Genomic DNA, 27,011 nt, shown 5'->3' with positions numbered 1-27,011 from the left:
AAAATTGGCTTGCTATTTTTTAAATAAATTAGTTTTAATTTAACGAATGTTGAAAATTTCCTTGCAATTTTTTTTTTTTTAAGTTTTTGTTTAAAAAATCAAAATGATTTTAAAAAATCTTAGTAACTAAAACTTTTAGTAAAAAAAGTGTTGGAAAATAATTCAGGTACAATAAGTTAAGTATTACCAACTGCCTAGTTTTGTGATAACCGTTCACTCTTGTTAAAAAATTCATTAATTAGTGTTAGCTTGTTTTTTTGCATTTTCTGCTCAACTATAGAGCTATTTTATTTTGTTTTTGATTGAAAATTCAAATTTGAAAATGTTTTGAATCAAAAAAATCTTTACAACACCCTTTGCATTACTTAAGTTAATAATAATGAAGCTTGTCCCTTTTTTTTTTTTTTTTGTTTCTTAACTATTATGAACTTTATCTTACTTAAGAGAGAAAGAAAATGTTTTAATCTGCTAAGTTCTTGTATTAAATTTCAAACAGTAAAACCTTTTTTAAATTAAAGCGTGACGTCACACTGCTGTGATCATGACGTCAGATACATTTTCCTGTTTTTATATAATTAAAAAGCTGCATCGTTTAACTGAGATATTTTGTTGTTTGTTTTACAAATATATAATTAAAGATAAAACTATTTGTATATTACAAAGACATATAAAACTAAAGTGTGCTAAATAGTTATATTTTTCGCATAAAGGCTCGATTTAAGATAAGACTATTTGCACACAAAGATTAGGCTTCTTACGCACAAGCATAAACCTTCTTATGTATATTTATTAAATTTTTAATAAATATCCATAAGAACAAAAAAGATAAAAAAAATCACAATTGTTTTTTCGGTTTTTCAGTTTATTCATTGCCTTATATTAAATAATAAAATGACATCAATCAAGAAAAAAAAAAAGGGTTCTCTAGTATGTTAACATATTAGTCAGCTTTAAAATCAGTTGATATATATATATATATATATATATATATATATATATATATATATATATATATATACATATATATATATATATATATATATATATATATATATATATATATATATATATATATATATATATATATATATATGTATATATATATATGTGTGTGTGTGTGTGTGTGTGTGTGTGTGTGTGTGTGTAACTGTGTGTGTATATATATGTATATATATATATATATATATATATATATATATATATATATATATATATATATATATATATATATATATATATATATATAACACTTTGTTACGGGTAGATGTAAAACAAATTACTACGGCTATTTAACTGGATGAAAAAAAATTTCGGACAATAAAGACAAAAGTCAATAATAATAATCAATACTTCATGTAGCATGACAATAAAACCTAATAATGTGACTTTTATATAGGGCTCTCATATTTCATTTAAACTCAAACTTTATTAACAACATTTTTATTATTGTTCTTATTATTATTAATAATATATATATATATATAAATATAATTTTTTTTTTTTAACGCGAAAATTTCAACTTTCATCTACAACAATGACAAAAATTACTATTTATTTGAGTTGGTTGAAAAACTTAATCAAAAAAATGTTCAATAACCGGAAAATTCATGGTTTTCCGTGACGTCTGAAAACTCTAATCTGATTTTTAAAATGTCTGCAAAATATATATAATAACGGTGACCCAATAACTTTGATGGACTGCTATTCTCCCGGTAATCAAGTTGTTAGTCATACATTTCTAAAAATGTATTGGTACTAAATGCGTAAAAGTGTGATTAGACGGATCATTTTCAAAGTTATTTAATTGTGTTTCAGAAAAATTGACTCTTAGTTGTAAATAACGCAACGTGTTGATGTTAAATTGTGCAAAAATGCTTAATTTAACAATAAAGCGTTGATTTCCTTATTTGGAAAATTAAAGGGAAAATATTACTTTTTTACATATAGTAAACGATTAACACAATTATATATACAGTATAAATATATTGTAAGAAACTATTCCTATATAAAAAGATATAGAGAAAAGCATTTTAATTATTTTTTTGCAGTTTGTGAAATTACCCTACAGCTTGAATTTTTTTTTTTCTTTGCAAAAAAGTGGCATACCGAAATTAATAACAAAAAGCATTGATGTATTTATTAAAATCCAGTCTTTTTTGCAATTACCCTACCGTGCGTTGTTTACAAACGCCTGTTGCTAGGAAATAAAAACACTAGAGTAATACAAAGGAACATTTTTAAGTAAATTTATTGATAAGAAGGTTTTAAAATTCTTAAAGATTAATTACTTAATTTTATACTAATGATTTCAAGTTTAGAGGCTAATTACACGCTAATTATTTTTATTCAATAAACCTTTAAATATGAGTTTACAATAATATTGTGATATTAAATACATTGTATTTAAAATAAATATACTGTGAAAACGGTTTCTTGTCATAAAATGTCTGTAACGTCTATAGCAATCAATAACAAGAGAAATCAGGAGTAACAAATTTTGAGCATTTCCATGGCAGCTGAATGAATTCTTCTAATATGTCTCTCAAGATGTATCATAGAAAGATTTTTTGCGCGCGTTGCTTAATCGTATTTTATTTTTTTTTTTTAATAATTAACGAAAATATTTGGTTATTTAAAAAATAATGATAGTAATGTCTGAGCCAAATAAAATAAACTAAATAATAAAAAAATGTAATAAAATGGGTTATAATAAAATAACATAAAATGCTTTGGGCAAAATAAAATAAACTGGGTTGGGTAAAATAAAACAAACTGGGTTAGGTAATAAAATGGGTTATAATAGTAAAGAAATTAAAATAAAGCATAACAATGCAGTTAAAAAAAAAAAGGAATTTAATATGTTGTATAGAATCATAGTTTGAAAAGTTGTTATAAATTAGTTAATAATTATGTAAATACTTATTGTCATACTTATGACATTTAACATAATCATGTTACTAATATTGCTAACATTTTAGCATATCATTAACATAATTATATATAAATGCGGAAACAAATGTACAATACTTGTGTTTAATAAAGTTTAAAAAAAAATCGGAATTATTTAAAACCAGCTTGTTCAAATTTACAAATCCTTTTCAAAAAACTCATAAAAGTTAAACTTTACACTTTACTTATTGCAGTTACAAAATAGTTTATTAAAATGCGTTTTTAAGATGCTTATTAAAAATACAAGATTCAAGAATTGTGGAGTAATGTTTATTATAACTTTTATTTACACATCAAAAGCCACGCCAAGCACTATTCTTTAATTGTTATTTTTACACGCCAAAAGCCATTGTTAGTGGAACTTCAAATCTTTCTTAGTTTTTGTTTGAATCATATAGTATTTATTGCTACTTTGCTGAGGTTAGCATGTATGACGCAGATAGATTAGGGAACTAATTTACTAATACTAGTCACTATTATTCAGGGTACCAGTTTCTTTAACAGTGATGCAGATAGTAAGAACTTAAAAAACAAAATCTTTTTCTTAAATTTTAACCAATTTTGAATTGAAAAGTTCTTAAGTCTCCAAATCAAAAATTTTGAAAGTTGATGTTCTCTCTCTCTCTGGCTATAAATACTTCGTGAAAAGGTAGTTAGGAATTTCTTAGAATACATAAAACTACGCAACAACAAAAATCACAGTGCCAGATACAAACAGGTAACACAAGCCAATCGTCCCCAAGGAATTAAAATAAATATCCTTTCATTTTTCATCAAGTACATACTAACTTTACCAAATTTATTTTGTAAACTTTTTTGCTTATATTATTTTATTTACATTGCATTGTAGTTATATATCAGTTAGAAATTAATACCTAAAAATCTGCATCAAATGCTGACCTCAGAAATGCAGAGGTATCTAGACACCGCTTGGTCTTTTTTTATTAGCTAAATTATCATTTTCAAACTACATTGAAATATTAGCTAAGGCTTGAAATGTGTTTTAATAATTGTATTTCGCCTTGTATTTTATAAAATATTTAGTCAAAACAATAATTGTTACAAAGTATGTATTTATTGTTGGATAAAACCAACTACGTATGTATAAATATATATACATATATATATATATATATATATATATATATATATATATATATATATATATATATATATATATATATATATATATATATATATATATATATATATATATATAGTATATATATATATATATATATATATATATATATATATATATATATATATATATATATATATATATATATATATATATATATATATATATATATATATATATATATATATATAGAAGGGCGGATCTAGCATTTTAAATAGGTAATGCGAAGATTTTTCATAAATTCCCCCTGCCCCTTCCAACCTCCCTAGTGTTTAAGTATAGTCAATTTAAAAAGTGGAGGGACAAAAAAGCCGTAGCCAGGGTGGGTGGACATGCTCCAGGCGGCTTTTTTTTAGGAGTGACGCGGCTGTTTATGTCATTAAATAATAACTAAATTTATTTTGTATTGCTTTTGCAGTATCTATTTTTAATAGAATTTTTGACAAATGTTGTCTTGGCTATTTTGTTCATAAATTAGGCATGTAATTTTAAGCCTAATTTACTTAATAAAGTGCACCAACTTTGTGGTAAGCCATAGGACTTTGCACTTCATCTGTATTTTGCCTAAGGTTAGCCCTCCATTACTGGATTCTTTCCTTTTCTTGAGAGGCACGTAATGTGAAGTAATGTTGTCTAAAGTTAGTCCTCCATTTCTGGATTTTATCTTTTTCTTGATAGCAGTTTATGTAAACTGCTATCAAGAAAAGCAGTTTATGTAAAGTATTAGTAATCTTATCTAAGGTTAACCCTCCGTTTCTGGATTCTTTTCTTTTCTTTATTGGAATTTTATTAATTTTTTTATATATTTTTTTATTGAAGTTCAATTAATATAAAAAAAAATGTAGGCTAATATTCTCTCTCTCTCTCTCTCTCTCTTTTGTTTGGAAAACTTGTCATGTCAATGGCCTTTAAAAAATCAGCAACAGTTAAAGGAATATTTGATTGGTTTTTCAAAAATAATTCCCATAAATCTAACTCAGCATGTATTGAAGTAAAACTAGGCATATCAGATGAATAGAAATTTAAAAATCCATAATAATTAGATTGCCATGGTTTCTTAACTTGAATTCTGGACAGTACAGTTGAAAGAACTGCTGCTAGACCTTTATAAACAAACATACCATTTTATAAACAAACATACGTCATTTTCTGTAAACCTGTTAACTAGCTCATTAATGAGATGTTTAATTAATGGAGAAGTGTTGCTATGTTTAAAATAGTCACAAACTACATTTGTTTAATAATTATCCTGGTAAACCTAGAAATTATACAATCTAGGTCTCACTTCTTTAATATCAAGACAAACTAAAAGCCAAACTAAAAGCAATATTGTACCTTTCAGTGTGATGCCAACTTGGTAAATAGTGTACCTTTCAGTGTGGTGTGTATCATTTTTTTTATTTATTTCTAGTTACATATTTTTTAGATTAGTTATTTCAAAACACTGCGTGGATATGTCAAAAGATTTAGTTTGAAGTGTAACAGTAATTGCATAAAAATCCATTAACTGTTTTGTTATAACTAAACTTACAATAAAAGAGAAATCTGTTAATAATCTAAAAAAAAAAGAGGATTTGGAAGCAGTTTCATTGTATTATTATAATTTCAGTGTATTCCTTTGATTCATTTAATCCTATTTCCCCTGTAGCATGAATAATAATTATAAAGTTATCAAAAAAAAACATCAAGATCTCTCAGCTTTTGAGTCCATCTTGTTCGAAAAGTATCTATTATTTTTTCCTGGTCTAGACTCAAATATTTTTTGAGAAAATTACTACGATTAGGAGATAAGTTAAAAAATTTGAAATTTCTTTTACTTGGCGAAGATTTTTCACTTTTTGAACTTGGCATGCAGCTGCAACAGCTAAACTTAGTCTATTGCTTGCACAATAAACAAAAAAGCATTATGGTTAAAAGCTTTTATTCAAGAAGCAACTCCTTTATATTCACCTGCCATAAATCCTGCACCATCGTACCCTTGGCAGAGATACACTAAATTTAGCAGTGAAAAAAGACTGATGCACGCGCATCACCTTAGGTCCGAGGCGACACCCTAGATCCGCCCCTGATATATATATATATATACTTATATATGTATATGTATAAGTATATATATATATATATATATATATATATATATATATATATATATATATATATATAATATATATATATATATATATATATATATATATATATATATATATATATATATATATATATTTATATATATTTATATATATATATATATATATATATATATATATATATATATATATATATATATATATATATATATATATATATATATATATATATATATATATATAATATGAGTAATAACCAAATAAATTTAAAAAAATTCAATTACATAATAAACTTTTTGGAATCGCTGAAAGCGTATCAATTACACAACTTTGTTTTTAATTAGATTTAATTCTGGTTCCGTCTTTTTTGAACGATTTTAAAAACAACTGGAAAGTGATCCAAATATTTGTTTAAAGACTTAAAAGAAAAAGAAAATTGGATTTAAGGTTTACTCTCCGTGCATCTTAAAAAACCGTTATTTTACTATCTTTACATAATTTTAATTAGGCTGATTGGAGTTAAAAATAAAAATTGCGTTTATAACTTGCGTTAGACGCCCACTTGCTATGTTTTTGATTAGTTAATTGTACGTATTCTCGTTGAAAAAAATTAAACGCTCTAATTCGATTCACGATTTACTATACGTTTAGCTAAGTGAATACAGAAGTGGCAAGTTTGGCGCCAGACTCTGATCTTTAACGTAACCTCAAAATTAACAAAAAAATCGGACCGAGACTGCTTTCGAGAAACCATTTTAAGCTTGTGTTTACAAAATGATGAATTTGCGGCTGTTACAATTTATCCCAGAATTACAATTTTTATATTAACTTTTTTTGCTTTACAGTTAAATCCTTACATATTTATTAAAAATGACAAACCCAAGAAAGTTTGCAGATAAACTTGAAATAATTCGCAGAAAAGAAGAAGAAGCTAACGCTGCCTTCGATAAAATTATGCAAGAAGTTTCAGATGCGAGGATGGGGATATCACCTCCATTAACAACAATATCTCCTCATTACCCACAAGGTCAAGTTATGAGAAGTCAAAATGTTGATGTAAGATAAATACAATTTATTTTGACAATATTTTTTTTTTTTTTTTTCATTATTTCAGAAACCAGTCAATTTGATAATTATATTTTAGTTATGTTTTGATTAAAGTCTAAATTAGCACTTGGTAGCTTATTATCATATCAACAAAAAAGGAATAAACTGTTTTTTTATTATTTGGGTAGACGTCTATTTTAGACCACCTCCTAAAATTTTACACAAAATAAGTATTATTAAAGACCAAATCCTAACCCTGACCCTAACACTAATTGTTATCTGTCAATAATTTGAGTTAGGGTTTAGGTTAAAGTATAGCTTTTAATAAAACTTTACCTTTTTTCTCATATTAAAATTTGTGTTTAAGGAACACTTTGAAGTGTTCTTGGATATGGTTTGGTTTCAAGTCCCAGTTGTATGTCATACAATAATATAGTATGTGTGACAATTGAAAGTTACATGTTATGTTTAGTTAAAGCAAGCCTGGTGATAATTTTTTTTTTTCATATCTCATATTTGTCATGTTATGAGTTTTAAAGAAAAACTTACAGCACTAAGTATAATAAGTGTTCTTTCTAATTTTTAGTGACATTTGCTAGAAATTAAAGATAAAGCTCAAATAATAAAATAAAATTTAGTTTAACGAAAAATGTTATTGAAATTTTAAAATTGATGTTTTAAATAAGGCATAGTTTTTTTATTATTATTATATGCAGTATTTATATTTACAGTAAAAAAAAAAAAAAATATATATATATATATATATATATATATATATATATATATATATATATATATATATATATATATATAGCTGCTTTAAAACCAAAGTGTTCTAACTCCATTTTATAAAAATGCTTATAACAGCAATTTTTGAAAAAAAATTTTGTTGTTGTTATTGTTTTTTATAATATAGTACAAAGGTCAAAGATAACAAATGATGTTAGAATATTTATATGTGAAATGTTTTGAAAAAGTGGAAATACATGGTTCACCTCTATTTTTATATAATCTATTTCTTATGATATATTTTTCCAATGTAACCATTACATAATATATGAAGAGCATCAAATAATTCATAAACATTAGTAAGAGTAAGACTTAAGTATGATAAATAGGAACAGGTAATTAAAATATGGTGTAAATAACCATATTAGTAGTGGTTGGGTCAAAAATAACAATATTTACTTTATACATTCTACCTTTACATTTAGAAAGTTCAAAGTATGTATAGTTATGTTCAACTTAACATTTAAAAAGCAAGGTCTATAAGCGTCGGTACATAAAAATTTAAGCGATTCGCTTTCTGATCAAGATTGTACCATTCCCTGATTTTTTAAGTTGACTTCCCAGATTCTTTTGTCAACTGGTGCAAAAAATTTATAAAGTGATTTGGTATCTTTAACTTTTTCCTGGTCAACATTTGTTTCCAAATGGATTTAGCTTATGGAAAGAGCTTGAGACAGTCTTAAATTTTACTGCTTTTAGTTGAATTTTTTTGTAAGGTTTCTTTGCATCTCAATGAACAATGCTTTTAATGATTGCTAATGGGCTATGGAGATCTACATTCTTCAGACGTTTATCTAAAACACTATGGGTTGTGTCCACCTCGTTAACAACTGTGGCCATATTTCTGATACTTTTGATGGATTTTCTTGATATTATGTTTGCCCAAATTCAGAAATTCCAATATACCTGTGCTCATTATATGATTTTTATTTTGAGGAAAACAAGCATCTGTTGACAATCTAATGCTAGTAATCTCTTATCATGAACTATTGTTTAAGGCATAGCTAGGAGGTAAATGGGAATTTCATTCCCCTCTACATACTATTGCTTCATTCCAATGCTCGTAATAACCTTGTTTTGGGTCCATATCACAGCCTATCAAGTAGTACATTGCAAATTTATGTTTGTAATAAAATATAGACATGGTGGACTGAGGACAAGTTAGTACACCTTGAAGATTCTATAACTTAGAGTCATATCTTTTGTGCTATTTCTATCTAACTTTTGCAGTTTGACAAAATTGTGTTCTAAATGATCCTCAGCCTATTTTTCTGTGATTGTATTTCCTAACTGCTTAAATAACTCACAATTATCAAATAATCTAATCTTATACTCTTCTTATGTTAAATCTAGTATTATTCTTTTTATAAAATAAATATATTGGAAATCTAATGTTACACTCTTAATGAAATAAATCTCCATATAGCCATTGCTTTTCTGGCTTAACTGCCTCACTGTTGCATTTGTCTACATACAGTTTATAAATTTTGGTAACTGTTAGTGAGCTCTCAAAATAAGTGCCTGCAACATTTTCTCAACAATAATGAGCCAGTACAGTGGGAAAAGACTTGACATACCTTTGAACACTTTCACTTGCAACCTCCAATATCTTTTTAGGAATTTTTTTTACATTCCTGATCTCTGGCAAGAGCCCCTGTTTGTACTTGTTAAAAGGTAAATAACATAGACCATGTTTATCAAGCGAACCAAGTTAAGGCTTAATTCATTTGCCAAGACAGCTTGCTTTACCCAAACTTATGCTGCTTTGTTACTAAATTCTGTGATAAACATAAAATGATGTAGATGCTTATTAAAATAAGATCAGACTTGGCTTACTTAAAATGTATTCATACACTACAAGGTTAACTTACTGACTAAACTCACCCTGATCCTTATTCTGGCTATTGTGTTCCTCATCTATCTGTATTGGCTTCCTTTGCTCTATTAGATCAGTATTAATTTTAACAAAGTATCACTAAATAGTAGTAAGTTAGGTGGAGATTTTGAAATAAAAAGTTGTTTTTAAGGAAATATTGAGTTAAGATATATTATTAGCATTATATATATATATATATATATATATATATATATATATATATATATATATATATATATATATATATATGTATGTATATATATATATATATATGTATGTATATATATATATACATATATATATGTGTGTGTGTGTGTGTGTGTGTGTATATAAATATATATATATATATATATATATATATATATATATATATATATATATATATATATATATATATATATTAGGCTGGGGTGAAAATAAACAGAAGTGTGAATTTCATCACAACAAACCAATTATTTGCCAATCCATGTATGAAACCAGAAGCATTTGTAAAAAGTAAAAATGCTTTACTGGAAGTGCCCCATTTTGACCCTTAAACATCAGTCAGGTCCCTAATATTATAGAAAAAAAATTTCCTCAAAAGTATGTCATGTTGGGTCTCAAATAAAGCGAAATTTTATAAAAATCTTAAAAATGATAATTATTTTGTATTTAGATTATTAGTTTACATATTAATGCATAAAAACTGCTGTTTTTTAACATAATTAAAAAAATAATTTTTTTTCACAGTGTTTTTTAGTCAATTATTTTTGATGTTTTTATAAAACCTGATTGTTATTTTTGAAATTTTTATAAAATTTCGCTTCGTTTGAGACCTAACATAACATACTTTTAAAGAAATTTTTTTTCTATAGTATTAGGGACCTGTCTGATGTTTAGGGGTCAAAATGGGGCAGTTTCCCATTTCTTATATTAATATTTTAAATATTTTTTGTTCGTTTACAGTTAGACGCAACAAAATATTCTTTGATAGACCAAACTTTAATTTTCACCCCAGCCTAATATATATATATGTATGTATGTATGTATGTATAGATATTTAAGGCTGTTTAGTATTATAATAGTAAAACAAAACTCATAGTCGTAAAAGAGTGCTAAATATTAAAAAGATATTTCAAATAGAGTGATTTTCCTATTCAAGGAAAAAAATTTGGGCGGGGGTACTCCCTCGCTCTGGCAAACTTTAGCGGAAATCAATGGGTTTTCAAAAATGTTTAAAAAAAAAAAAGGTCCTCAAATTTTTATTTGGGAGGCGCCCAAATACTTTCGACACTATCGAAAACAGTCTAGAATAGCCTCTGACAAAGCTGTATAATCTATGAGTCAAGAAAACATTAAAAAAAGAAAAAAATTTTGTGTATGATATTTATTGAAGAAAAAAAAACACTACATGAATTGTTTTTTTAATCATAAAGAAACAGCTACAGAACAAAAGTTAAGCCAAGCTGCATGCTGTAAATCTGTCATTGTGCCAGGAAGATATATATCCAGGGCCATTAAAGATTGCACTCTTTAATTTTGCTTGTCATATCCTAATATTTTGGCATTAATGTTTTTCATGGGATTAAAGCCTTGAAACAAGGATATTTGACAGGCTTAATCCCATGGTGAAATTTAACACTTTTAACTTTGGTTTGACAAGGTTCTAACTGATTTTTCTTATTATTAGGAGAATAGCAAATAATCTTTTTTTCTTTTTTTTTTTAATGTCTAAATAAGAATATTTATGATTTTTTTTTTTTTGTTATTTATGTATTTTTATACATCATCTAAAAAAAAGTATATATAAACAAATAAAAAAACAATAATATAAATAGTTTTAATAAAACATTTAAAAGTTAAAAAAGTTAAAAGATTTTTTTCTTAATTCTCCTAATATAAAAAATTTTATTTACAACGTTGCCAAACCAACCCGACAAATAATTTATTATTGATTCAGCCATTAGAATAAAAGATAATAAATTTCAATACTTTATGAATAGAAAACCAATCCTCTTTAATGTTTGCATACTCTTTTGTAATTGTAGGAAGGCCACTGTTTCTATTAATTAGGGCAGCATAAAGACTTGTTGCACATAATCAATAAATCGCACTTGTGCAATAAATGTCAAAGTACCCCATCATGCTTTCAATAGTTTTAGTGAATGGGAAGCAGTAGGCTAAACATCTAAACAATCTGCTAAATCTGGTAAATATGCTTTAAAAATTTTACAGCTTGCACGATAAAAATAAATTCCTTTCCATTTCAATGATGGCTTCTCAATTAAACAAAAATAGCAAACTGGGATTAGTTTTATGTTTTCATTGGTCCATTTTTCAATCAAAAAAACAAATATAGCTCCCTAGAAATTTTTATTTGTTTAATAACTATAGATAACAAATTCAAGAAATTAAAAATAATTTTTTTTTACAAACTAAGTGATATAAGATTTGATACCAATATGTAAAAGCTTTGAAAAAATACTTTAAAAATGCAATATCTCAAATACTACACGTTAAACTTCTGAAATATTTTAAATTTAGTTTTTGGTTGTTGCGGTGTCTTAAGAAAAGGTAAAGTAATGATTTTTTTTTACTATTTGGCACACATAAAAAAATCAATCATCATAGAAATTAATAAAGTGCAAGACTATCAAAATATAATGCAACAAAATACTAGTATAACTAACTCTTTTAAAATACTTAAAAATATATAGAAATATCTGAAATGTACTGAAGAAATTACATTCTGGAGTAGTTAAATGTTTATGTCACTTACGTTATATAATCATAACAAAAGCATTAGACATTTTTATTTATCACAATGCCTGTATATATACGGCCTAGGCTAGATATAAAAATGAGTTTTTTATATATATATATATATATACATATATGTATATATATATATATATGTATATATATATATATATATATATATATATATATATATATATATGTATATATATATATATATATATATTATAGATTATATATTGCGATTATATATATATATATATATATATATATATATATATATATATATATATATATATATATATATATATATATATATATATATGTATATATAATCGCAATATTGTTGACTTTCCTATATTGATAAATGGTAACACTCTCACTTAGTTCTCTACTTAATGTCTTCTTAAATTATCATGCGCTAGTGACCTCTCATGAGAAGCATATATCCAATACATTGCAAAGATAGCATCTGCTAAGGTTGCCTCTCTTTATACTGCTTGGCATTTCTTTTCTCCCAATTCCATCCTTTACTTCTATAAATCTCTTATTTGTTCCTGTATGGAATACTGTTGTCATATTTGGGCTGATTCATCTAATGATATTCTTTCTCTTCTAGACAAGGTCCCAAAACATATTGTAGTCAAAACTTTCTCTTTCCTACAAATATTATCATGGTTGCTGTTCAAACATGCCATCAACTCTAGTTCCATCAATTAAAACTTATTTTCATACAACCTACTTATACAACATTAAACTTTTCAAGTATTTTGCCAACCAATTCCTTGCTCTTCAACCGTTTCCTTACTCTTTCTTTGTTGTATAATTAGTTAATATAAAAAATCTTGTTTTTGTTTTTATTTTAATTAGCTATTATGAATAATATTATTTAATATGGATAGTAATCATTACTTTTTTTATTAATAATTTAATTAAATTTTATTATTTAATTGATTTAAATTTAAAAATTGATAATTCATTCCATTCGAAATTCATTAAAGTTGTTTAATATGTTTAGTACATGAAAATGAGACAGAAATACAAAGGTGGTTCACTCCCCAATGTCAATACCTCTTTTAATCAAATTAACTTACAGGTAGTAGTGCATATGTATGATTTTATTTTCAGATATTTTGTTTTATAAAAAAAAAAATGATTTTAACTTTACTGTTTAATTTTATTTTTTAACTTTTTTGTTTATTTAGAGTTCTTTTCCAGGCTTAAATGAGCCCTATAACAATCATCAGAATGGTTACCCTGGTCCAATTTTTCCTACAAAAGCAAAGAGATCTTGTAAGTTGTTATTACATATAGAGTGTAATATATCACTTTTATATGTAAGGTGTTGTTTAAACAACACCTTTTAGATTTTTTGATTGTAAATTGTTTTTGCATTTAAATTGCTTTTGTGAGTAAATATCTTTTAAATGCTGTTTTGTGTTAGATACTGTTTCAGCTCCTTATCGAACAAACTCACTTCAACCAGCAGCTAGTATTGCAGAGCAGGGAGATGGAGTTCAATTATGGAGAAGGTATATTTTTGAATTTAAAATATTAACTTTTACAAAAAGACATAACTACAAAATGATGTGGAACATTATTCACTTTTTTTTTTTTGCTTGTTGTTTTTAGATTTCTCCTGGAATATAAATTCATTTTTATATCTAGTTTTTCTTTTGATAATTTTTTTTTTTACTTTTTATCTACTGAGGAAAAAAAAGCAATCCTAAATAAGGAAAAAAAATTGTAAGGAAGTATCAAATTTTATTTAAACTAGAAAATTTAATAATTAAAAAGAGAAAATCAAAAAAAAAAAATTTATAAAATTTTTATACAACTTGTATTCTTTTTTTGAGTGGTTGCTGTTTTTAGCTACTGAATTTGATGCAAGTTTATGAAAAAAAATATCTTTTATAAAACTTTAGCAACAGTTAAAAGTTTTAATATGCAATTTATTCACGATTTTTTACAGCCTGTATAAGGGGTCATCTATAAAGTATGTACACTCATAGGGAAAAGGAGGGTCTTCAAATAGCATACAAAAGTGTATGAGGGGGGGGGGGGGAGGAGGGAAAGGTTTAATTAAAAGTATGTACTTTGTTTTTCTAATTTATCATAATTAACCAGCTAACCAATAGTAGATTAAAATTTTGAGTTAGGGTCCTAGTTTGGCAACATAAAAGGATGTATGGTATTGGGAAGTCGAGGGTATAGTTTCCCTCTATGCACGCATATGCCACCCCTTATATGCTGGCCCTGAGTAAGGCAGACTTGTATTTCAGGCAACCCCTTTTTTGAAGAGCCCCTAAATTTGCTGGACCCCTTTACCCAAATTGGGGGTATGGGTAGCCTATTTTACCCCATGGGCTACTGTACTGGGTTTTAGGCTTTAATTTCAATATTGCTGATCTCGCGTAAGACTCGTTTTTTTTACACACTTACTGAAGAGGGGTGCCTGAAAAAAATGTCAACCCTAAGTAAAGTTTATTTTTATTTGATTCGTCTATTTTATATATAGGTATATATATATATATATATATATATATATATATATATATATATATATATATATATATATATATATATATATATATATATATATATATATATATATATATATACATATATATATATATATATATATATATATATATATATATATATATATATATATATATATATATATATATATATATATATGTATATATATATATATATATACATATATATAGAGATATATATATAGATATATATAGATATATAGATATAGATATATATATATATATATATAGAGAGAGAGAGATATATATATATAGATATATATATATATATATATATATAGATATATATATATAGATATATATATATATATATATATATATATTATTGTTATTTGAAAATGTCTGCTGGTACCCTCTAAATGTGTTCTATGTAATAAATAAATACTAAATTTAGGGGTTGCTCAAGACCCTTAAACATCATACAGTTCCCTAATCTGAAAAAAACGTTTTTCAAAAGCATATCATGTTGGGTCTCAAAAGAAGCAAAATTTTATAAATATTTTAAAAGTAATAAAAAAAGTTTATGGAAACACAAATTAATTTAAAAAACTCTAGAAGTATGTACTTTTTTTGTTGTTGTTAAAAAATGACAGTTTTTAAACGATTAAATTAAAACTAGTAATCTTTATATAAAATGATTATTGTTTTTGAATATTTTATAAAATTTTGCTTCTTTTCATACCCAACAGGATATGCTTTTGAAAAACTTTTTTTTTCACAATATTAGGGACCTGTATGATGTTCAAGGGTCTTAAGCAACCCCTAAAATATTATAATGAAAATTTTTTAAATTTAGTAATTATTTATTACATAGAACACATTTAGAGGGTACTAGCAGACATTTTTAAATAATATTGTTTTATGAGCCTCCCTAAGATATAAATATATATATTTGAAGATATATATGTCTTTTAAACTGGGATCCTGTGCTGAAACCATAGGCTTTGGCGTTGTATAAAGTATCTAAGAGGTTGAGGGATCTGTAAAAAGGGTTCAATAAAGTAATTGATGGGTAAGGGGTATGATCAACTTTAAAAGCGATGTATTTAAAAAATATTTCTACATTCTTCATATGCGGCAGTGGTGTAGTGGTAGAGCGCTCGCTTCATAAGCGAGAGGTTCCGATTTCGAAACACACCACATCCCTGGTAGTACCGCGCTAAACTTGTTTCTCCGCACAGCTGCCTTGTTCATCAAGGTTTGTGTTTCGGAGTTATAGAGTTGGGAGAGGGTTATAACCACAAGTAGCCTCCTTATTTGTAGTAGCCTTCTTGGCCTTGGGAGGTGAATTACAAAAAAAAAAAAAAAAAATTTATACATATTTTAAATTTATATAAAACTTTTTTATTGAAAAAAAAAAGTGGAGGGGGAGTGTTTTTCAAAAGCGTACCTAAAAGTACCCAGGGGGGTTTAAATTTCTAAATTTTTTGCATACATACTTTATGGACAACCCCTAATTAAGAAACTGATTTGCTATATACGCTAGAACTATGAGAAATTTTGTTAATTTTTTTTCTTATTTTTATTCGTTTTGTTGTCTTCGCTTTTAAAAATGTTTTTGTTGTTTGACATTTTTCTCTTAATACTTTTATAATAGGAAAATAAGAAATTAAATTGCTATTTATTTGTAAAATATATTATTTGATTAATAAATTTTGTAATGATGGAAAAGCTCTTTTATAAATGTATTTACTGCATTTAATGCATGTCTGAAATAGTTTCTTTTATATTGCCCGGTTGCCAACATTAATATAAATTACTAGAGATAATGAACATTAAAATTGCTCTCTTTGAAAAAATGTTTTTAAAGACTTAAAGAAAAATTTTAAATAGGCTTCTAAATATTATGTTATAAAGTTAAGTAACAATTTTTTGTCAATAACAATAGTTTATTAGGAAATAAACTAGCGGGTTTAAATGCACAATTTGTATAATCCAATCAAAGTGCATACTATTTCAATGGGGGTAGTGAAAACAAACAAATATTTTATATTTAAATATAAATATTAATGACTTATTTTTTTACATGGAAAAGTTGTTAAAAAAAGTTTTTTTTTCATACAAATTGCATCTCGCTTTCCTGTGCATTGATAAAAACAGTAAAGTTTTGCAAAAATATTTGAAAAACAAATTTCAAAATTGTCTATATTTCTAGTGCAAATAACAAAGTGTTTTCTTAATATAGTGACTAACAAGTCACAAATAAATTGTATATCAAAAAATGTTTTTATTTTTGTTATATTTTTATCTGCTTTTTTCCTCGACTTACATCAATTTTGGTAGTGGAAAATAACAAATGCCCTAAAAATATGAAAACATAAACAATAAAATATTTAGGTATATTATTTTTTTGACGTTTTTTTTTTTTTTAATATTCAACTTTTTTTAGCTTATTTTATTTAGATTTACTATTTCATATAGTCTTAGTTTTGAGTATTGCTGTTTTATTCTCTCTAGTTTCTTATAGCTTTATTTTCCTGCAATTTCTTAAAATGCTTACTATATAAAAACATCTAAAAAATTACTTAAGGCATGAGCAAACTAGGCGTGCAATCGCACGCGCTTACTGAGAAGGCTATATATATATCTATTGTAGCATATTTATTAGTGATGTACCGATTAATCGGCATCAGTATCGGCATCAGCTTAATCGGCCAATTTTTTGCACAATCGGCATCTGCCTCATTTTCTGATTTTCCAACCGATGGCATTTTAATATTTTCATCCTGCATTATGATAATAATAAATAAACTAGACTTTATGGATTACTTAGAATTTTTTTGATATATTTTTATTTTGACTTTGTTTACAGGCAATATTATTTATTCTTAAGATGATATTTATAAGCTTTAATTTAACAGCTGAATGTACCTATACTTTTACTACCATTGTGTTGTTTTTAGAATAATTTTATTTTGTGTTATTTAACCTATTTAAGCATTTTTATCTATTTGTGTTCAAGTATAACCTACTATATTTCTATATTTTTATTTGTTATTTTTGTTTTATTTCAATTCACCTCCCCAAGGCCACTGCAATCGAAGAGGCTACTTAGACTTGGTTACAACCCTCTCTCAACTTTATAACTCCGAAACACAAACCTTGACAATAAAGGCTTGAGAAACGAGTTTATCGCAGCACTACCAGGGACATGGTGGGGATAGATCATCACAAAGTAAAATAATTATAAAAACAACTTAATTATCTAAAAATAGTTTAGATATCTAAACAACATATGTTGTTGTTTAGATATCTAAATTACTAGTAAATTAATAAAGAATTCCAAGTAAACTGCTTATGATTTTTCTTTTTAAAAATGAAATAAAAAGGGCTTTCTTTTTAAATTTCATTTTCTTTTTAAAGATAAAATGAAAAGGGTTCCTTGAAAATTGTTTTTATTTTTTGAAAGTTTACTTTTCATAGTAAAAAAAAAGATAAAAAATGTATATTTTTTTAACTGAGTTTTTCTAATATCTTTTAAAATAATGGTTTGACTCTAATTTGAGTCCAAGTATTACCAATATGAAATTTAAAGTTTACCAGTGCTGATTCATTAAAAAAGATTACATGATTTAAAGTTGTATGGTTTTATATTTTCAAGATAAATTATAGATAATTCATCAGTATTGGCCTTTTCCCATCCATCGGCATCGGTATCGGCCGAAAAAGTGCAATCGGTACATCACTAGTATCACTATCACTAGTCATACTAGTAACATCACTAGTCAGGCTGTTTGTCAGTCGATGTATGTACCGAAGCCCCCAGCAGCAGGCTATTTCAGTATGACATCAGACTGCTAACCTTAATCAGCAGTATAAGATATATACATACATATATATATATATATATATATATATATATATATATATATATATATATATATATATATATATATATATATATATTATATACACACACACATATATATGTATATATATATATATATATATATATATAATATATATATATATATATATATTTATATATATATATATGCACATATATTTTTTTTATATTTATTTTTCATTTAGAACCTTTTCAGATTCTGCAATTCAGCAAGCATTGCAACAACTTCCCAAAAAAACTAGCAGTAATATTTTTTTATTTTATGTTTTTAAAAATAATTTCTTTTTAAAATATTTTTATTTAAATTTTAAAATATTTTATTTTTAAAATAATTTATTTTGACTTGTTTATAAACAGATTTGCTTTTAAGCTATGGATTTGTTTTATTATTTGCTGCATCCTTTAGTTCATGTGCGCTCTTTTAATGTTTATTTTTTAACTTCATTAGCTTCTCCACAAATGCAACACCGAACTTCATCAAGTAATAATGGACTCAGGGTAATAATGCTTTCTTTAATCCTAATTTTATCATTATTTTTAACATATTTGTTAAAACCAAAGTTAATATGATACCATCGTTAGTGACAAGCCCAGAGTTGAATTGTGGGTAGTGCTGTTTTTTTTGGATAATATTTTTTTTAAGGGTTATAATTTTCACAGTGCTTTAAGGCATTTTTTAATAAAAAGAGATAATAACAGTAAACTTAATGATTAGAAAAATATATAATTAAAAAGGGTGCGTACTTAAATATTTATTTTAAGTGCTTTTTTAGTTTATAAAAAAGTCCTTAGTAAATGTACTTACATAACTTGATAAATGTAATCTTATGGCTGTTCTTGTCCTTCCAGAATGCCAAACTTTGTCTAAAGCTTTCGACAAAACATTCTGGTCTTCTCCTTAAGTTTGTTTCATATGGTGTACTTTGGCCAACACTCTTTATTTCCAGTAACTTCTAGGTTACCTCAAGGTTCTATCAATGGTTCTGTTTTGTTTCTTATCTACATTAACAATCTTTCCAACAACCTTACATCTAACATAGCTCTTTTTGCTGATGACTCAACTTTAATCTCCTGTCATGACACAGTCTTCTCTCAACAGCCTTCTCTTCTTCTCAACAGTGTTCTTTTTTCGATCTCTTAGAGCAGGTAGCTAATCTTGAATCTGATTTCACTTCTGTAACAGATTGGGACTCGCAGTGGCTTGTTCATTTTAACTCCAACAAAACTCAGTTACTTGTTACAAACAACTATAACAATACTGTCAACATTCCTATATTAATGAATGGCAACCTTCTCACTGAGTCCTCTTTTTTATGACTTCTTGGATTATTGTTTATTTCTGACCTTTCGTGAAAACCGTATATTGGGGTGCATCAAACGCCCCATACTTTCAAAAATTGATCTGTCCCTAATCTTTAAACTTTCTATTGGTTCTCACAAACAACTATGTTAAATTTTTTCAAGATTGAATGAGATTTAGGGGGGCCACCTTAAGTCTGAAACTTGCAACGTTTTTAAATGTATATCATATTGGGTCTCAAAAGAAGTGAAATTTTTTTTAAATTTCTAAAATGATACAATTTTTATACAAAAATTTTTATTTTAAGTTTTGTTGCATAAAAATTTTTATTTTTTAACAAAAAATTAAAAAAAACATTTTTTAATGGTTTTTGTTGAAATTTTTTTTAAGGTATTTTTAACAAAAAAGGATTATATACAATATACAATCAATCGCTAAATTAACATCTGTTAAGGTTGACTTCTTTATTGTGTTTGCCATTTTCCTACTCCTGATTTCATATCCACCTCTACAAATCTCTTATTTGTCCCTGTAAGGAATACTGTTGTTGTATTTGGGCTGGTTCTTCTAATGATACTTATTTTCTTCTAGACAAGGTCCAAAAACCCTAATTGTAAATGTAGTTAGACCTGCTCTATCTGCTAAGCTTGAGCCTCTTTCCCTTCGTCGTAAAGTTGTGTAAAAAGTAAAGTCTTTTTCTTTTTCAAAATAAAGACATTAAAGTTTGAAAATGACTATAACTATATATAATAAAACTATATATTTAAAAAAATGACTTAATAAAACTTTTATTAAGTTATTGTAATCATTATTTTTATCATTCAAGTCAAAAAGAATATGAAGAGAAACAAAACTTTCTATAAAGGTTTTTGATTTGTTTTTTCGTTTTTCTAAAGTAAAATAACAGTGAGCTAAATATCAAAAGTTCATTCATTCAAAAATTAAATTTACTGTACCAAAACAGGTCTGGGTTCGTCCCTGATCATTATATTCTTTCATTATAGTGTGACGATGACTCAGTCATCATTACTTTTTTTTTTCTTTTTTTTAAATATTAACTTTGTAACAGGTAATAAACCTGATCAGTTTAATGTGTAGATTAACCTTAATGTGCCAACCTGGAGTATGCCTGTTGTTATTATTTTAATATAGTTTTAAAAATAATTATCATGTTATTGAATTAAGTTATTATCTTACTAAATTAGTTTGAAGTATATCTGCAAAGGAATAAAATTTCATTAAAAATATCAATGATCATTTAATGGATAAAAGTTAATTTTCAACTAGGTAGCAATGCATGTGAATGTTATGTATAAGTTAATTGTCTCATACAAAATACCAGGCTGAAGCTTATGCAGCTATATGCAGTCTCTTTCAAGTCTTAAACTATAGCATTACACAATCATATTTTTGTCAGCAGCAAAAGGCTGTATTAATAACCTTATCATCCAGCCAGATCTCTATCATTGTTGCCTTTCCAGAGTTGTATCAATAATAATAAAAAAATTTTCTTAGAAATTTTTTCTTTGAAACTTTAAAAAAGGTTAAAAAATGCATTTTGACAAGGTAATTATTAAAGTAAGAAATCACCCCCCATTTGCAAGGGTACTTTAATTACCCCTATTTGCAGGACATCAGGATTGATGCAAATACAAAGATGTTGGTTTCTAAGTTGTTAAAATATCCTTAAAGAAAATTATTTGCATACTTCCTTGCAAACTCTAAGTCTGGCACTGGTTTTACCAATTAAGTACATATTGAGTTAAATATATTTATTATATAATTATGATAATTTATTATCATAAACAATTTTTTTTTAGTTAATTCAGAAGCCATCACCATCCATTAAAAATGATAGTGAAGTACAAGCATTCAACAAGTAAGTAATATAGTTACATCAAGTCATTATATATATATATATATATATATATATATATATATATATATATATATATATATATATATATATATATACTGGGGCTATTCTTGACCGTTTTTGACAGCGTTGACCGTATTTTTTTTTGCGAAAAAATCAGGATTAATGCAAATACGATATATATATATATATATATATATATATATATATATATATATATATATATATATGGCTAGAATTTAATAAATACGCAGCCGCATTTATTGAATTCTACCCATATTTTAACGTATAACAAGAAAATGACTTTCAAAGATTATATATATATATATACATATATATATATATATATATATATACATATATATATATATATATATATATATATATATATATATATATATATATATATATATATATATATATATATATATTGTAGTAATTGTGTACATATTTCTTGTTAAAGAGTACTCAATACCAAAGTAGAGCAGTATATAGTAAAAACTAAATAATTATAACACTCGATTTATTTAAAACATTACTCAGAGTTTCACGCAAATAGCGATCATCAGATGTTACAAATCTCAAAAAAACTATGACAAAAAAAATATATTAAAAATACAGCGGAGTGTCTTCTTTGATGACATTAAAATTATTCATCATATATTTGTTTTCATGGCGACACTTAGACGCAAGTTCGTTTCGCTTATTTAGTAAAGGCAATGGGGATGAAGTTATATGATATTTTTCCATCAAGCATAAATTGCATGACTTACCACCAGATTTAAACGGTTCAGCCTGGTCTAAAATTTTCCACAAAAGGACAGGATTTAAATCTTTCTTTTTAACACTCCACACAAATTTAGAAAGTTCAGTAGAGTTTGACCCACTTTCATAATGAAAGGAATTATTGTGCTTGTAAAGGCGATCTTTAAAAGTTTTTTTTGTAAGCCCAGTATAATATCTACCTTCATCTTGCGGATTTGTCTTAACATTACATAAATAGATAACATTTTTAATTAAAAATTTTCCATTAAGTGGACATAAATTAATCTGTCGCAATTGCATGTTGGAGCATTAAGGTTTGAAGAATTTGATAAAATTTTATTGTTATGTGAAGTGACGATGTTGCAAATATTTGGAAGACAACTATAACTAACCTTCAGGTTGTTTCAATTAAACAGCTTATGGAATTTATAAGATTTTGGGAAGTTTTTATCCATTAAATTTAGGAAAAGTTTGGCTACATTTGTCTTGACATTATTTGAAAATGGAGGGTTGAACCAAATAATATTTTGTGCACGTAATTTTGCAACTTTTATAGAATCATTGGCAACGTCAGTAATATTTACTTTAAATCCACTAGACTTGAGGGCACTGTTGTAAAAAGTAGCAGCTTGGTTAAAAACTTCATTACTTGAAGATATACTTCTTATACGATTAGATATCATTAAGGGAATAGCTTTAAGAATGTTTGGAGGATGGTTCGAATTAACATTGATATATAATGGGATGTCACCTGCTTTCCTATATGGCTGATAAGAATTGTCAGACAAGTTGAGTGAAACGTCAAGAAATTTAACAATTTTTAAATTAAAATTTATTGTTATATTTAGTTTGAATTTTTCTTTAAAAAGAATGATAAGGTTTTTCTTTATTATTTCCGATTGCGGTCCACTAATACCATTGAAACAGCAAAGCCCATCATCTCTATATAAACCGTTGGTGCTTAATCCATATTCTTGGCTGATGGTGTATAAAATAAAAAAGCCTACCAGTTCACACAACTCGGCTCCATCAAAGCTTCCCATTGTCACGTCAAAATCAAATCTTTTTTAGCAAACTTGTCATATTTTGTGTATTCTAATTTCTGCCACAGGTTCTTGCACTTTTTTGTTGAGTTTCAGAATGGTTGGGCATTTTTGTGCTTTGAAAGAATGAAAACCATATTTGTTTCTAACTTTTGCAACTAAACTGTTAGAAAATGCATATATTTTTGCGCGTTCCCTTAGTGAAAGGCTTGGGTTATTCTTAAAACTGTTAACCAATTTTCTAACTAGTTTTATATCTTTAAAACCTTCCTTTCTTCCACCACCAGATTTGCGTTTGATCGATTTTGTTTGTGAAAAACGTTGAATAACACGACTAACGGTTTATGGATGTATTTGCAACGATTTTGCTATTGAATTGTAGCAACTATTAGGATTTTGTAAATATTTGTGCTTAATTTTTTCTCTTACGTCTTCTTCTTTTGTCGTTTTTAAAACTAATTTCAAGTTAAATCCAAAAACTAACATTTTTCTGAAAGCACAACACTTTGTAAACAAAATACAAAACAATTTAAAAGATTTTAATACAACCACTGAAATAAAATGACGTGCTTATTCTTTCACATTTATTTCGTGTACACGCTTTTTATATATATATATATATATATATATATATATATATATATATATATATATATATATATATATATATATATATATATATTAAAGAAATAATTTTATTTCATTTAATTAAGTAGTGAGTTGTTCTTTAATAAGAAATAAAGTAAGAAATTAAAAAAAACTGTAAATATATTATTATTATTAAAAAGGAATCCTGTCTCATAAATAAAAGCTAAATAAGTTTGAAGATAATCAAAGTATGCTGTAACTATTCAAGGGAATCATAAGTATAAAACTAGATATAGGTGAATAAAACAGTACGCAGCTAAATGAAACATGGTAATAAAAGTATTTTGGTAAATGAAAAAATCTTCATCAATTAGCATAGTAAAGCTAACTGTGTAAAGCATTTAATATAGCCTCGCACTTCACCCCTTAGTAACTCTCTCCCATCTTCATGTTTCCTGACTTATACAACTGACAAGTCTTCTGTCAACCATTTCTTTGCTCTTTAACGCTTCTTTTTTTTCCTAGTAACTCCCAACCTAATAGTGGTTGTTCAGAGTGAATTAGAATTTTTTAAAAAATGGAACTTTAGCTATTCCAAAAATTTCGTACAAATCTTTTTTTTTTTTAATTTTAAACTTTTTTTAATTTAAAAAAAGTTATAGTTATTCTACTTTTCTCTTTTTCTCTAATTTTTTTAAATGAATAAATAGAATAAATGTTTTAATATCGACTTTTTATTTTTAGCTCAATGAAAATGAACTTTAGTGATAAATGCAAACCACAAAATTCTGTGCAAATACAAGCTAATACCAGTTCGTTGCCTGACCTCTCTAATCTCTCTATTCCTTCTCCTATACAAAATCCAATTGACAATGAGCAAGATATCAAGCTAAACATTGATGATCAAAGAAATGCTTTCCAGACTCCTTATAATTTGGTGCCACGTCGCCCTGTCGGTAAGCAAGTTTATAGAGGGCTATCTCCTAATTCAGACGTAATTGAAACATTTCATAGAGAACAAAAAGGTAGAATTAATTTATATCCAAATTTGGGTAAAAATGAGTTAACTATGGTTGGAGGTCTCTCCCGATCTACTCCATGCCCTACTCCTTTGTCTCCTGTCTCATCTCAGCCGTTTTATTGGAACAATCAAACGGTTTCTCCATTGGTAAGTAATGATATGATTTCTTCGCATCCATCATTGCAGAACGATTTGCAACAACTGCAACAATACCAAATGCAGGCTGAAAATCAATCTACATATATATTTGATAGTAGAGATAATTCTTATGATCTTTATTATTCAAACAACCAATATCCAAATAAGTCACCTATTTATAGGCAAAATTTAGCTCAGCTGGGCAATAACAATGTTTGCGGGCAAACACTTGACTTCATGAAATTTAAAAATTCAAATGAACTAAGCGAAGCAGACTTGAATTCTGTAGGAGTAACACTCGATCCATTAGATTTGCGCATATTAAGTGATGATAATACCGAGTTGGTCGATCAATCCGCTGAAGAGCAATTCAGATTAGAAAGAGCGAACTATCATTGATTTGCTGTGATGTTTACATATCACATTATATTAACACATGTGTACATATACTCTCCAAAATATTTGTTTATATGAAAGTTTCTTTTTATTATTCAATTGAATAATCAAATACCTCGTGGAACCAAACTATGGAATTTAGATTACCAACTACGCGATAATTTTTGCGTTGTTATCTTTTGTAAATTTCTTTAAATGAATTTCTTTACAATAATATTTAGATATTTAGATTTTTTTTAAATTTTAATTTTTATGACAAAACATTTCATTTTTACTCTTAAAGTTTTATTTTCAAAATAAGTATTTTCTTACCAATGTAAATGTTTTTAAATTTTAGGAGTACCTTCTGATTAAAAAACTTGGGATATTTTCTAAAACCTTGTAAACGTTGTTGTTAGCATGGTCAATTTTCAAATTCATATTTTTCTTATTTTTAGTGCTTTAATTGTCTATTAATACCTCAGCTGTTTGGCGTGGTATAATTTTTTTTTTTCTTTTGAATTTATAAAATTCTCTGATTTGTATTTCATAAAGATAAGAATTTACTTTAAATACAATTTTTGCTTTCAAATTACTCACATTATATTATATATGATGGACATAAAACAAAATTATACTGTCAATGATTTAAAAAAATACAGTTTTTTATAGAAATGTGCAAAAACACGTCACTAAAATTTATCACATAAATCTAAAACTTTACGTTGTAGTGAAAATTTTGTAAAAGGCTTTTGTATTAGCTTGCAGTGAATCTGACAAAGATGATTACATTTTATCAAGTTAACTTGTATAAAAAAATCTTTATCGTATCAATTATGCTTTTTTTTTTACTTTCTTAAACTAATATTAAA

At 26.1% G+C, this 27,011-nt stretch overlaps 1 protein-coding gene across 1 annotated transcript; it reads left to right on the top strand.

Annotated features, from left to right (window-relative positions):
* Nucleotides 1–6,698: 6,698 nt before the first annotated feature.
* LOC101240388 (CREB-regulated transcription coactivator 3) lies at nt 6,699–26,734 on the top strand. The gene is made up of 8 exons (XM_065816886.1): nt 6,699–7,233; nt 13,644–13,721; nt 13,831–13,918; nt 14,070–14,157; nt 19,219–19,277; nt 19,482–19,531; nt 22,154–22,212; nt 25,350–26,734. Exons 1-8 carry the CDS (start codon nt 7,048–7,050, stop codon nt 26,161–26,163), a joined length of 1,422 nt encoding a protein of 473 aa, XP_065672958.1. The 5' UTR covers nt 6,699–7,047; the 3' UTR covers nt 26,164–26,734.
* The last annotated feature ends 277 nt before the right edge of the window (nt 26,735–27,011 follow it).

This window comes from Hydra vulgaris, chromosome 13, assembly GCF_038396675.1.
Source record: "Hydra vulgaris chromosome 13, alternate assembly HydraT2T_AEP".
Classification (NCBI taxonomy): Eukaryota; Metazoa; Cnidaria; class Hydrozoa; order Anthoathecata; family Hydridae; genus Hydra; species Hydra vulgaris.
This window is presented reverse-complemented; position numbering and strand designations above follow the sequence as displayed.